Here is a 12,663-nt window from a genome sequence, read left to right as displayed (position 1 = left end):
TGGCCTCTCCTTCTGGTTGGGGTTTCGTTTTCCTGACCACTGGTGACTCGTCCGAAACGTCTGTTCCAGCTGTTCACCAGCTTGTGAGCTGTTATCCTCTTACTAATGAGTAATAGTTCTTTGTATATTCTGATATACAGATGAATTTACAGATATTTTCTCCTAGGCTGTAGCTTTTTTTTTTCATTTTCTTGGTATCTTTTGAAGAATAAAGATTTTAAATTTTGATGAAGTCTGCTTTACCAAATTTTTCTCATACGGCCCACATTTTGGCATCATATATAAGAAATTTTTGCCTAATGAAAAGTCATGAATTTTTATTCTCATTTATTTATTTACAATCTTTTTCTTTTTTTTTTTTTTAAAGTAAGCTCTACACCCAACATGGGGCTCAAACTCATGACCCTGAGATCAAGAGTCGCCAGCCCTACTGAGCGAGCCAGGTAGGTGCCCCAATTTTGTTCTTTTATTTTTTTTAAAGATTTTTATTTTAGAGCACAAGCGAGTGTGTGGTGGGGAGTACCAGAGAGGGAGGGATGGGGGAGAGAATGTCAAGCAGACTCCGCTCTGGGTGCAGAGTCCAAAGCAGGGCTTGATCTCACAACCTTGAGATCATGACCTGAGTCGAAACTGAGAGTTGGTTGCTTAACCAACTGAACCACCTACGCGCCCCTTTTGTTCTTTTAAATGTTTTATAATTTACTTCATACACTTGGCTCTATGCTACATTTTGAGTGTCTGATGTGAAGCAATGGCCCAAATTGATCTTTTTGTGTGTCCATTATTACCAACTATCCCAGCACGATTTGTTGGGGATTACTTTCTCCCCAATAAATTGCTTTGGCATCTTGGTTGAAAATCAGCCAGTCATGAAGACAAGGATTCATACTTGGATTCTCAGTGTCGTTCCATTGACCTAACGTCTATCCTTCTGCCAGTACCACACTGCCTCCATTACTGTAGCTTTATATGATGTTTTGAAAAAAGGAAGAGTAAGTCCTCCCAGTTTGCTTACTTAAAAAATCGTTTGGACTATTCTAGGTTGTGTTTGTTTCTGTATAAACTTTAGGATCAGTTTGCCAATTTTTGCAAAGGAGTCGTCTGAAATTTTGATACTGATTGAACTGTATCTCTAAGATCAGTCTGGGGAGAATTAACATTTTAACACTACTGACGAACATATTCTTTTCCCATAAATCCTCTTTAATTTCCCTCACTAATATTTTATAGTTTTTGGTGTGTAATTCTGCAGTTTTTCTGTTAAAACTGCTAAGTACCTTATATTCCTGCTAGTTTTAATAGAATTATTTTCCTAATTTCCGTTTTGTAGATTTCATTCCTAGAATAGAGAAATACAGTTGGATTTTGTATATTCATCTTGTATTGTTGTGACCTTGCCAAACTTATTTTTAGTTCTGGGAGATGTTTTGAGATTTCTTAAGGTTTTCTCTGTCCAGGATTTTGTCATCTGAAAATAAAGACAGTTGGACTTTGTACTTTCATTTTTTTTAAGATTTTATTCATTAATTTGACAGAGAGAGAGCACACACAAGCAGGGGAGGGCGGCAGAAGGAGAGGGAGCAGCAGGGAGCCTGACGCAGGGCTCGATCCCAGGCCCCTGGGATCATGACCTGAGCCAAAGGCAGATGCTTGATGGACTGAGCCACCCAGGTGCCCCTGGTCTTTGTACTTTCCAATCTGGATTCCATGCAGTAGCGTAAGAGAAGCCCCAGAGACCAGCTCTGGGGCAGGTGCAGCATGGAGACCGTGGCAACGGGGGCGTCTATAGAAGGGTCTTAAGAAAGAGGACTGGACGGGGTAGATTATGGATCACATTTAGCAGATACAGAAGTAACGGTGCTAATTCTTCAGTGGGATCTTTGTTCATCTCTGATGGTCTAGCCCTACGACTTCCTGTTCCACATTCATAGCGAAAATGCGGCCTATGGATCCCGAGTTTTGCTGCCCAGGGATGGAAGCCATGCTCCTGGCCTCCTCTGCGGCGGGAGAGTCGGGTTCGCACTCAGACACGGTCCAGGGGTCAGTGTAGAGCAGCTGCGGCCTCGGCCGCTGAGCTCCCACTGCTGCCGCTCTCGGAGCTTGTGGGTGCAACTTCACTCCTTCCCTTTTTAAAGTACTGAGCGAGGGCACTCGATTTACAAGACAGAATCTCCCAGGGAATGTCGCCAAGCCACGTGGAAACATCAGAGTACAGAAGGACGCGCTCCAGTGTTAGCCGATTTATGTGTGGACTTTCCTCTCTCGAATTTGTGACGCGAGGTGCTTCTGGAGGAGGAGGGAACAAAGGAGGCTGATTTCCATGATACGTGTTTCTCTATGGTTTGAACATAGCAAAAACAGTAGAGATAAAGGAGCCGCCCAAGGACCCAGCTGCAGCACAGCTCACGTCGGTGGCCCTGTGCAGGGGGCCGAGGGGGCGAGGCAGGGGTGTGGGTAGAGAGCAGACTGGCAGACGCATGTAGGAGCTCAAACAGGTGATGGGTGTGACAGTAGTCCGGGAGGATGGAGAGGATGAAGGGCTCTGACTCCTGTGAAGGTAAAGCTGAAGACCCGACTGTCCATGGGGGGGCGTCAGGGTTCAGATCAGGCCTCCAGCCTCCGGGGCCGGGGGCTGACGGAGCAGGCTCCGTAGGGCGGGGATCCGGACCCCAGGCCAGCCGACCCGCCCGAGGACTGGGTCAGGGTGAAGGTCGGGTTCTGAGAGGGGGCCTTCGAGGAGGCTTCGGCGTGGGGGAAGCCGGCTCTGCAGGGAAAATGCTGATGCACGTCCATGGACTGTCTCCCTCGTGGCCAGTTTTCAGATAAAGCGCCATAAAATCAAGTCCTAAATGGTAGCGACTGAGCACTGAAGGGGTACCGCCCATATGTGAGGCACTTCACGCACACTGTGGGACTCAGTGCTCATAAGTGCCCTGGAGTTTGGCCTCATCACCCTCTGATCAGGTGACACCAGCAGGACGGGGGCTGCGGGGCACTGAGACGGCTGGTAGAGGCAGCTGGGACGCGGACTCTGCCTCGAGCCCTACAACAGGGGTAGGACAGGGAATTCGACACCGCGGAAGTTGATCGGAGTCGCTATTTTCCCAAATCTCCCCAAGCTCGCACACACATCTGCACAAAGGAGGGGCTCCGTCTGTCCCTCAGTCCGCGCGGAGCCGGGGCCCCTGCAGAGGTGGCCGTGGGAGCCAGCACGGGAGGGAGAAATTAAGGAGCGAATCTTCGTCTTCTGATCTGAATCAAGTCTGGAAAACAGTACTAGTGGAAATTTCTGCAGAAGCTGGTCTCTTCAGACCCTTCGCAAGCAGAATGCCAGGGAAATTCAGTCTGGTCGATCAAAGGCCCTTTCCGTTGTATAAATCTAACACAACACTTGAAGAAAGATAATTTATTGAAGGGAAAGATCCATAATTACTTAGAATATGAAAACCCCACTTAATAAACTAGTTTCAGGAACAAGAGGACATCTCGTGGCCACTCCAGTCACTCTTCACCAAAGGCTGGGAGCTGACTTGTCCTGGCGACTTCTGACTGCGTCCGGGACAGGAAATGTCCGTTGTCTTGCACGCGGCCGGGACCGCGGCTTACAGGTAGGCGCAGAGCCGCTCCAGCTGCCCGGGGTTTGCGTTACTCAGGAACAGCAGCTCCTTTTTCCCTTCTTCTGTATGAGCTGAAGCAGGGGTGAGACACACACGACCGGCAGTGTGTCTGCAGCATGTGCTCCCCAGAAACTTCTGTGCTGAGGCTACATGCTCCAGATCGTTGAAACGTAATGACCACTCCCGAGAGACCTCACTTCTAGATCCTTTCTCCCAGCAAAGGATTATTTTTTCTGTCTCTAGTCCTCTGTAATCCAGCATCTGTCTCTCCTTCTGTTCCAAGAACATCTTTTGGACTTTGGGACTTTGTCAAATGCCAACCCCCTCAGAAATCTCTGTGCTGTGCCTCCCAGCCCACCATATGCTGCGGCTCTTTCTACTCCTCCCTCTTGTCCTTGAATGACCTCCTCCAACGGCAGCTAGCGCTCTCGCCCAGGGACAGAACCCGCCTGACCGCAAGGCCGCTGCGCTGAAGGCACTCGGGTCCACAGCCCGGGACGGGCGGAGCCTCTCACATGCGGGGCTGGGCTCCCAGCCCGAGACTAACATGAGAATTTAGGAAGAGATGCACTGTCTTGAAATACCCCCCCCTTCCTAGTGTCTAACTGGCCAGAGAGAAGTCAAGATAAAGGGAGAAAGACAAATCGCAGGCTGCTGCCGTGGGAAGAGGAGAGCAAGGCTCTGACTCGATGGGACTCTGAGAACACAAAGCCCCGATGGAAAATTCCGTAACCAACCTTTCTCATGTTGAAGCCAACTGTTCTCCAAGTAATACTGAATACAACTTTCAAACTCCTTTGGGCTGTAGTTGGAGACCAGGATGGGGATAAAGGGGTCCAAGGCGTCGAATCCTTCCTGGAGAAAGAAGAGTATTGTTAAGTGACGAGTCAGCAGAGAGACGTAGACACTTTAAAGGTCTTTGCTTTCCTTCTCCTCTGCTCCTCGCTCTCCGGCCACCCGCACTGTACCTGTGAGACACGTAACGCCTGTTGGGGGGACGCCACCGGTCTGAGTGTGTCACAGACACATTCACAGGTGTGTTTTCTACAGTTCTGATGTCAATAGTCAACAACCACTTTGACAGTTCATAAACTCAAAAACAGAAACAAAATCAACAAGGGTGGTGATAAAGACCCATTAAATGGAACATAAACTGAAACAAATGAATCAAACCGTATTTCACATTTCAAACAGAACACCGAAGGGACAAGGGACCTGGTTCACTGCTGAACAGAGCATCGGTACGAAAGACCCCACCAGAAAGACGACAACTGTGCCACGCAAATACTGAGCCCTCGTCCGCAGCGTCATTTTCACAGAGCCCAGGGCTGGCAGCTGTGGACCGAGTCTCGCTGGAAGCCCGGGTGGCACTCCGGGGAAGCCGGCTGAGCGAGGAGGGCGCCGTCCTTCCCGATGGAGACCAGGCTCACGCACACAGAAAAGGGGTGGAGGTGAGGCTGCGCTGCTGGCCGGTATCGGTCTGAACTCACGGGTTTTTCACAGAAATCAGGGAACACAGAGATGGGGGGGGGGTGTATGTGTAGACACGTACGCACACAGCACACGTATGTGGGTGCATGCAGGCATGAATATCGCATCTGTCTGTTCTCAGGCTGCACCGGGAGGCCTGGAGGAAGGGACGCCCCAGCCGCAGTAAGTACACCTAGCACTCGGGTCTTGGAATCTAAACTCCAGCCCGGGCTCAAGAGCGGGGGAATTCGGTTCCACCTCTTGAAGAAGGGAGCATATTTTAAACACTGTTTTTTAAATGATTTTATTTATTTATTTTACAGAGAGCACGAGCTAGCGAGCACACAAGCAGGGGTAGCAGCAGAGGGAGGGAGAGAAGAAGGCTCCCTGCTGGGCAGGGAGCCTGACATGGGGCTCGATCCCAGGACGCCGGGATCATGACCTGAGCTGAAGGCAGAAGCTTCACTGACTGAGGCACCCAGGCGCCCCTAAACATTTTTTTTTTTAAAGTAGGCTCCAGGGACATCTGGGAGCCTCCTTCTCCCTCTGCCTGATGCCCCTACTGCTTGTGCTCTGTCAAATAAAATCTTTTTTAAAAATAAAAATAAATAAAAGTAGGCTCCACACCCAAGGTGGAGTTTGACCTCGTGACCCTGAGATCAAGAGTCGCATACTCTACCCACTGAGCGCCCCCCCTTGGTATCTACATACTGTTCTCCTCTACAGTGAACCAGGTCTGCCCGAGGAGGGTTGATTCTAGGCCTGGCGCATGGAAAATACAACAGGAGTGTGGAACATCTATATTCCTTGCCAAAAAGTAAAGCAGGGGCTCAAGAATGATGGGGGCATGCGAAAAGGACACAGAAGCCAGTTCGAAGGGGCGTCTGCTGGCCAAATCTGGAATAATTTAAGCACCAAAATAGAGAATGATAGTAAAGGTTTAGAACTCATGAAAGAGGAGTCTACGTGTCCACATCAAAACCAATAACTGTGTAAGGGGAAGGAAAGTTCTTACATGTAACAGAAAGCCAACCAACACACGTAGAAGAAATGAGAAAGCTGGAAAATACCATTCTCCGAGTACCACAACTGGGTTTAGGGAAGAATCCCAAATGGACGCTCAAACCAGTAAGGGACACGTGAGGAGTAACAGGCTAGTTACGCAGCCTCAACGTCAACGTCCACGGTGACTTCACTGAACCAAGTGTTCGCAATTCACCCCGGCGGCCGCCGGGAAAGACATCATCAGGAGAAATCACCAGACAACACACAAAACCACCCGTAGCTGGCATGTACTCTTCAAAAACAGGAACAAATATTAAGACTGTAAGAGACAAGGACTGAGGTGCTGTCTCAGAGTGGAGGAGACGAGAGATCCAGGGCAGGCGAAAGGGCCTCTGGAGCCAGGACTGCTCCTGCGGAGGGTACCGGAAGGGCCAGCGAGACCACAGCACATCCCACAGATTCGGTCGCAGAATTCTACTGACGCCATTTCCTGATTTGGTAGCTGTGCTGTGGTTACGTACTCAGAACGTCTCTGATTTTAGGAGCTACGCACTATTCAAAAACAGGTAGTATGTCTCGGATTACTGCCACATAATTCACAGAAAAAAGTAGATGGGGAGGAATAAAGCCAATATGGAAAAGTGTTAACTTTTAGGAACCTGGGTGAAGTCATACAGGAATACGATTTTTCTCCAAGTCTATAATTACATTAAAAAAACCCCCAAAAAACAAAAAACCTCTTCAGACAGAGTGACTATCTAAAGGGAACCAGAGTTTCTGATGATCGGACCTTTCCCAGTAGCTCTTGGGGCAGGTAGGCCTTCCGAGGTTTGAAGAGGGACCCGGTCTGGCTCAGTGTCAATACGATGGCGCCTCCGTGCTGAAAGGGGACAAAAGGCCGAGTGAGAAAGAGGTGGAAAACATAGAAAAATGCATCTTAGTCATCAGTACATTTTTAGTACAGGTAAATGGCAACTGGGCAGGTGGTTAGTTCTGGATTTGGCTCTGACCACAAACTGCCACATAATCTCACATTTATCAAAACCTTTTCCAAAGTAGGTAAGATACAAAAACACTGAACAACTGCCAAGTAAAACTGTGCCAATACTTAAATACAAGGGCTGTTTCTCCATCAAGTGGAAAGATTAGAAACCAAATATATAGACTTTATTTTTAAGAATTTTATTTATTTGAGAGAGAGCGCGTGCGCGCAAGTGCGGAGGGGGCGGGGGGAGAGGGAGCCCGATGTGGGGTCACTAACTGAGCCGATGGAGGCACCCGGGCGTCCCTAATAGAGAGACTAAACTCTGGCAGTTATGGGAATTAAATGAGACAGAAGAACTTTCTGTCCCTAAACTCAGGACTGATGAGTTGCGGGCGTCCCGGATACTCACCCAGTCGTTTCTCACCATCTTCCTCACGCTGTGCACCAGCGCCAGCTCCTCGGGGGCCACCTGCATGCCGCCACGCAGGGGGAGGGACAGAGGACAGGACAATCTTCGCTTGGACACTCTCCCGGCACAAACGACTGGCAACAACTAGGACACCCTCCGCTGCTACGTGAGCTCGGTGGCTGCCAGCCTGGGCGCCCCCCCGCACCCCCCACCCGGTTTCTGATGCAAACCCTTCCCCACGCTGTTGCTGTCTTGTGCTGTGGCCGCCACACAACAGAGACCAGTCACCCAGCCTCTGAAAATGCAGGGGCAAGAAAAACGGACAAAATGCAGCTTCCGCTGTGGGGCTCATTTCCAAATGCCCGCGTCTCTGCCGCTGCCGCTTCTGCCCTGCATCTTACTGCCCGCGTTCCGGGGGCAAGCGCATCTGCACGTCGCAGCCCACACATGTGGCGGCACCAGAGGTGGGAGCGACCGGAGAAACGCAGTTTTCCTACCGGGCTCTTATCTTCTCTCTTCAGCGTGGTCCTTCCCCAGAGAGCATTGACTCCGTCCACTGCCACCAGGAGTCGGAATGCACCCAGACGACTCTGACTCTTGAGCTCTTTGAGAACAATCCCGACGGCATCTGTGGCATTCCTCACGCGTGTCAGGCCCTGCGGGGAAGAGAGGCAGGGGCTTGCGGGCCCAGAAGAGGCCTTCTCTGGAATGACACCGTACTCATGCAGTTTATTTTTTTATTTTTAAAGATTTTATTTATTTATTTGACAGAGCGTGTGCACAAGCAGGGGGAGCAGCCGGCAGAGGGAGACACAGGCTCCCCGTGGAGCAGGAGCCTGATGTGGGGCTCAATCCCAGGACCCCAGGACCCCAGGACCACGGCCTGAACGGAAGGCAGACGCTTAACCATCTGAGCCCCCCAGGCGCCCCCCAGTGTCTTCTCTATACCTGTTCAACCACTTCTCCCAGAGGACGGCCTTTCTCAGTGCTCTCTCGCTTATTCCAGACGTACTTCTCCTGAACTTTTATCTAAAAACAAAAATAAAAACCAAAGAAAGGCTATTTAGCTTAAAGATGAATCCATCCCTAGCTGAGAAGGTAGGAGGATAAGGTTGTTAGGGGTCAGTTTTAATCTGTTTTTCAAGCCACGGAAGAGACTCCAGTACAGAGATGAACGCTTTCTAGCCCTTTTCTGCCTACAGCGTAAGAACACAACCCATAAGGCGTTCTGACTACAGAGGCCGGGGTGAGGCCTTGGCATCCACATTTATAAGCTCCTAGGCGACTCTGCTTTGTACCCAGAAAACTCCTGACTGAGAGACTGTATCCAAGAATCGCCAGACCGAAGAATAATTTTACCAGTACATTTCTGGTTCCATGAAAGACCTTATCTGGAGGAAATGTGCTTTAGAGGGTTTGAGGCTGTAGCTCCCCACAGGTCAGTGGATCCACCTGGACTGGACTTTGCTCCCGAAAACCTCTCGCTGCTTTGGGGGCGGCCTGTGCCGCGGCTTTAGTTCACACAGAGGGGCGGGTTCCAGGTGGCGACTCGCTGTGTGTAAGGCACAGGAGAGAAGCACAGAACGGCCACGGTCTCCCGTGCCGCAGGCACAAAGATCAAGTCTACTTAAAGACCAGCCAGCATCACACTTGTGGAAGTCTAGTCACCTGACTCAAGAAACGCTCATTAGCAGTTTTGAAATTCTTCAGCCAGCTCGAAGCCTCCACAGGCTGATCAAAGCGCTGCTTGTTGTAGGTAGACTGCAGAAGGTCCCGGCAGTTCTTCACCCAAAGATGAGCTAAAAACAAGGAGGGAAACCAGGCAGGAACTGACTGTATTCAACTCAAAGTACTCTGTGCCTCGTTACGTTATGGGAACGACGTCAGCTTCCCATAGACAACCAACCCTGGAACAACAGGGGGCAAGGGACACTGACCCCCCCCTTGCACCTGAAAATCTGCGTGTAACTTCTGACCCCCCAAAACTGAACTGCCAGCAGCCTCCTGCTGGCCGGGGGCCTCACTGACAGCATAGCCGGGGAACAGATACTTCACTTCATGGGCCCCACGGTTCTACGCGGTATTCTTACGGCGGCGTGAGCGAGAGGAGAGAAAACATGGCTCAGATCGTAAGGATGAGAAGATACATTTAGTGCACACTGTTTACTGAAAGACCTGTGCGTGTAAGAGGACAGGCACCGTTCAGGAGTCAGCTCTGTATGTCGTAAAGCCTTCTTGCTCCAGAGGCTCACAGGTCTGCTTGGTGCGTCTGACTTTACACACGGCAGTACCATCAGTACCCAGGGCACACCAAGTGGCTTAAAGATCAGCGGAGCTTCCTGGCAGATTGTAGTTTTAATTTAATTTTTAAAAAGATTTTATTTATTGGGGCGCCTGGGTGGCACAGCGGTTAAGCGTCTGCCTTCGGCTCAGGGCGTGATCCTGGCGTTACGGGATCCAGCCCCATGTCAGGCTCCTCCGCTATGATGAGCCTGCTTCTTCCTCTCCCACTGCCCCTGCTTGTGTTCCCTCTCTCGCTGGCTGTCTCTATCTCTGTCAAATATAAATAAAATCTTTAAAAAAAAAAAAAAGATTTTATTTATTTGAGAGAGAGAAAGAATGACCAGGAGAAGAGGGAGAAGCAGACTCCCTGCCGAGCGAGGAGCCCGATGCAGGACTCGATCCCAGGACCCCGGGATCACGACCTGAGCCGAAGGCAGACACTTAATGACTGAGCCACCCAGGCGCCCCTCAAAATACTTCATTCTGCTTATCAAAAGGCTCTGGAAGGTTTTCACTGCGCTTCTCTTGTTGCACTTGCTGACTTCACCATGCAGCCCGCTCGTGATGACAGTGAAGTCAGGATGGGCAAGCTCTGCCCGGCCTTTCCCGGAGCCGCCGCAGCCCCGAAGCCAGCGCCAGAACAGTGAGGAGAGGGCGTTCTTACCATCTGGAATGTGCAGAATCAGCCAGTCCTGTTTGGCACAGAAATGAATAACATGGCAAAGACTGAGGGTTTTTCCTGTCCCCTTCTCCCCATCTAAAGCACCTGTGGTTAAAGAAAACATCACCAGAAGGGACACCTGCATGTCAGCAAATGGCCCCTTTCCACCTCCTCCTTCCCCTCATTGGCTCAAGACGGCACCGGCAGGCAGCAAAGGATACAGAGAACATACCGCACAGCCGGGTGAGCAAAATTGGTGTTTTTCAGGTAACGGAGGAGCTCTAGGGCCGGCCTCCTCACCATCAGGCAAGCTTCATTGAACGTCCTCACCTGGGAAGGAGGGCAGCGATGGGGCGTGAGGCACTGAGCCTAACAGGCAACCGGCGCGTCCCGCTGCACACTCGCTACCTGTCCACCCGGGAGAGGCCGAACACCGATGCACAGAATTCAGCCAGAACACCAGGTAACACCATAGTCACCTTCTGATTCTTTCTTTTTTAAAAATTTTTTTTTTTATTTTAATGTTTTCCGATTATTTCTGTCAGTGAAGCTGAGCTGCTACATCAGTAAACGGAAATCTAGGAATAATCTACAGCCGGCTTGTCACACAGCCACGGAAACCACTTAGGATTAACGTATTAAAAGAACGTAAAATGCTTAACAAAGTATCTGATACATGGTAAGTGCTGAATAAATGTTAATTCTTTTAAATCTGTTTTTGGCTAATTCTTGTAAGTATCTGAACTTTTCTCCAGAAATACATACACGGCGGCTCAGGAGCAGGTGTGAGCAGGGGCCCCACGGCCCACAGGTCACACTGGACACCAGAGAACTGACACGAAAGGTTCAATCCCTTTTCGTCACCAGGAATACTTTGGTGGAAAAATCTGGGAGGCACTGATATGCGTGACAGTAATTTGCAGATAAAGTATTTAATAATGTCTTTTAATGAGAACAAATATCAAGTACTATTCACAAGTAGATAAGGATTAATATGGTGTTGGTATTTTCTTCTTTAACGATTTATTTGACAGTGCACAAACTGGGGGTGGGCGTAGGTGGGGGGGACAGAAGGGGAGGGAGAGACTGGTCCTCAAGCAGAGTCCCCGCTGAGGGCTAAGCCCAACTTGGGGCTTGATCCCACAACCCTGAGATCATGACCTGCGCAGAAAACAAGAGTCGGAGGCTCAACCGACTGAGCCATCCAGACACCCCAACACTGTTGGTAATTTTTAAAGAAATCCTAACCGCACAACTGGATTGGAGGACTTGACAGGCAAGTTCAAACTTAATGGAAAGTGAAACCTTCAAAAACATGATACAGATATTAAAACAGAAATGCCATATTAGGCAATAGGACAGCGCTAAAATACACACACAATGGGGAGGGAGTTGGCCTTCACGTAGATGGAAATTATGGAAAGAATGTATGAGTAATACCCTCCGAAGCCCTGTGCTCAGGCCAGTCTGAAAGCAACCGGAGACGGTTACGGTGCCGAAGCTTGACGCTGTGCTGCAAATTCATCGGTTTAAGCTCTACTACACAGGATTTCTCCCGGTTGTGTCCTATTGCCAAATTCAAGTCGTCCCCCCCACCCCCCCGCCCACCAATTAACAGTCTTGATGACCGGGCTATTCGTGGTCCAGAATTAGCTCCCTTACTGGTGTCTCATCTAGTCTCTTGAAATAAAAGACACTGAAGGAATGCCGTCCTCTGGCTCTGAGGCCGAGTCACCCGCACAGTCAGGTTGCTGTCTCGGTAAGAGGCACAATCTGAGGCTGGAAGCAGTTCAGCAGGAGGGAGTCCGAAGAACTACCGCTGCCGACAAAGCACGCCTGCAGTCAATCACGAATTCTCTTAATGGCTATGAAGCAACCCAAGATTACATGTCTGGGTTAAAGTTATAGCCGCAAAACTACATTTTCTGAAAATCCAGGAGAATGAAGAACGATAACGCATCTAATCCGAGTATCACTTCTGTTTAACTCAGGAACAGATCGTGATTTTGTTTTCTAGAGCATGCTAATTATTTTCATGATAGTTTGCTGAGGCAAGTATTAAATGCATTATAAACAATTATTTGAATGCCAAAGGTTCTAGGAATCTGTCAGGTGGGTAACACCAGCAAAGTAGCAGGATACTATCGATCAGAGAATATTCTGCCTGCCTTCAATGGTGAACCACAATAAGTACTGACTTAAAGTAATTATAGTAACAGCGCTATTTACAGAA

At 49.6% G+C, this 12,663-nt stretch overlaps 1 protein-coding gene across 5 annotated transcripts in view; it reads right to left on the bottom strand.

The window, feature by feature from the left end:
- Nucleotides 1-1,577: 1,577 nt before the first annotated feature.
- The window catches only part of DAP3 (death associated protein 3), a 35,051-nt gene continuing 23,965 nt past the window's right edge, over nucleotides 1,578-12,663 (bottom strand). For 2 of the 5 annotated variants that reach the window (XM_040635770.1, XM_040635769.1), the window contains 9 exons: nucleotides 10,652-10,760; nucleotides 10,434-10,526; nucleotides 9,155-9,285; nucleotides 8,435-8,515; nucleotides 7,984-8,142; nucleotides 7,487-7,546; nucleotides 6,883-6,972; nucleotides 4,355-4,472; nucleotides 1,580-2,286 (listed from right to left, as the gene is read on the bottom strand). In XM_040635770.1, the coding sequence (XP_040491704.1) occupies nucleotides 2,042-2,286; nucleotides 4,355-4,472; nucleotides 6,883-6,972; nucleotides 7,487-7,546; nucleotides 7,984-8,142; nucleotides 8,435-8,515; nucleotides 9,155-9,285; nucleotides 10,434-10,526; nucleotides 10,652-10,760 (1,086 nt within the window). In that variant the 3' untranslated portion in view covers nucleotides 1,580-2,041. Of the gene's footprint in view, nucleotides 2,287-3,391; nucleotides 3,689-4,354; nucleotides 4,473-6,882; nucleotides 6,973-7,486; nucleotides 7,547-7,983; nucleotides 8,143-8,434; nucleotides 8,516-9,154; nucleotides 9,286-10,433; nucleotides 10,527-10,651; nucleotides 10,761-12,663 lie in introns of those variants that run through there. The other 3 variants (XM_040635773.1, XM_040635772.1, XM_040635771.1) reach the window with 2 other exon arrangements.

The sequence above is a fragment of the Ursus maritimus genome, unplaced genomic scaffold (assembly GCF_017311325.1).
Source record: "Ursus maritimus isolate PB19 unplaced genomic scaffold, ASM1731132v1 scaffold_2, whole genome shotgun sequence".
NCBI classification, from domain to species: Eukaryota; Metazoa; Chordata; class Mammalia; order Carnivora; family Ursidae; genus Ursus; species Ursus maritimus.
This window is presented reverse-complemented; position numbering and strand designations above follow the sequence as displayed.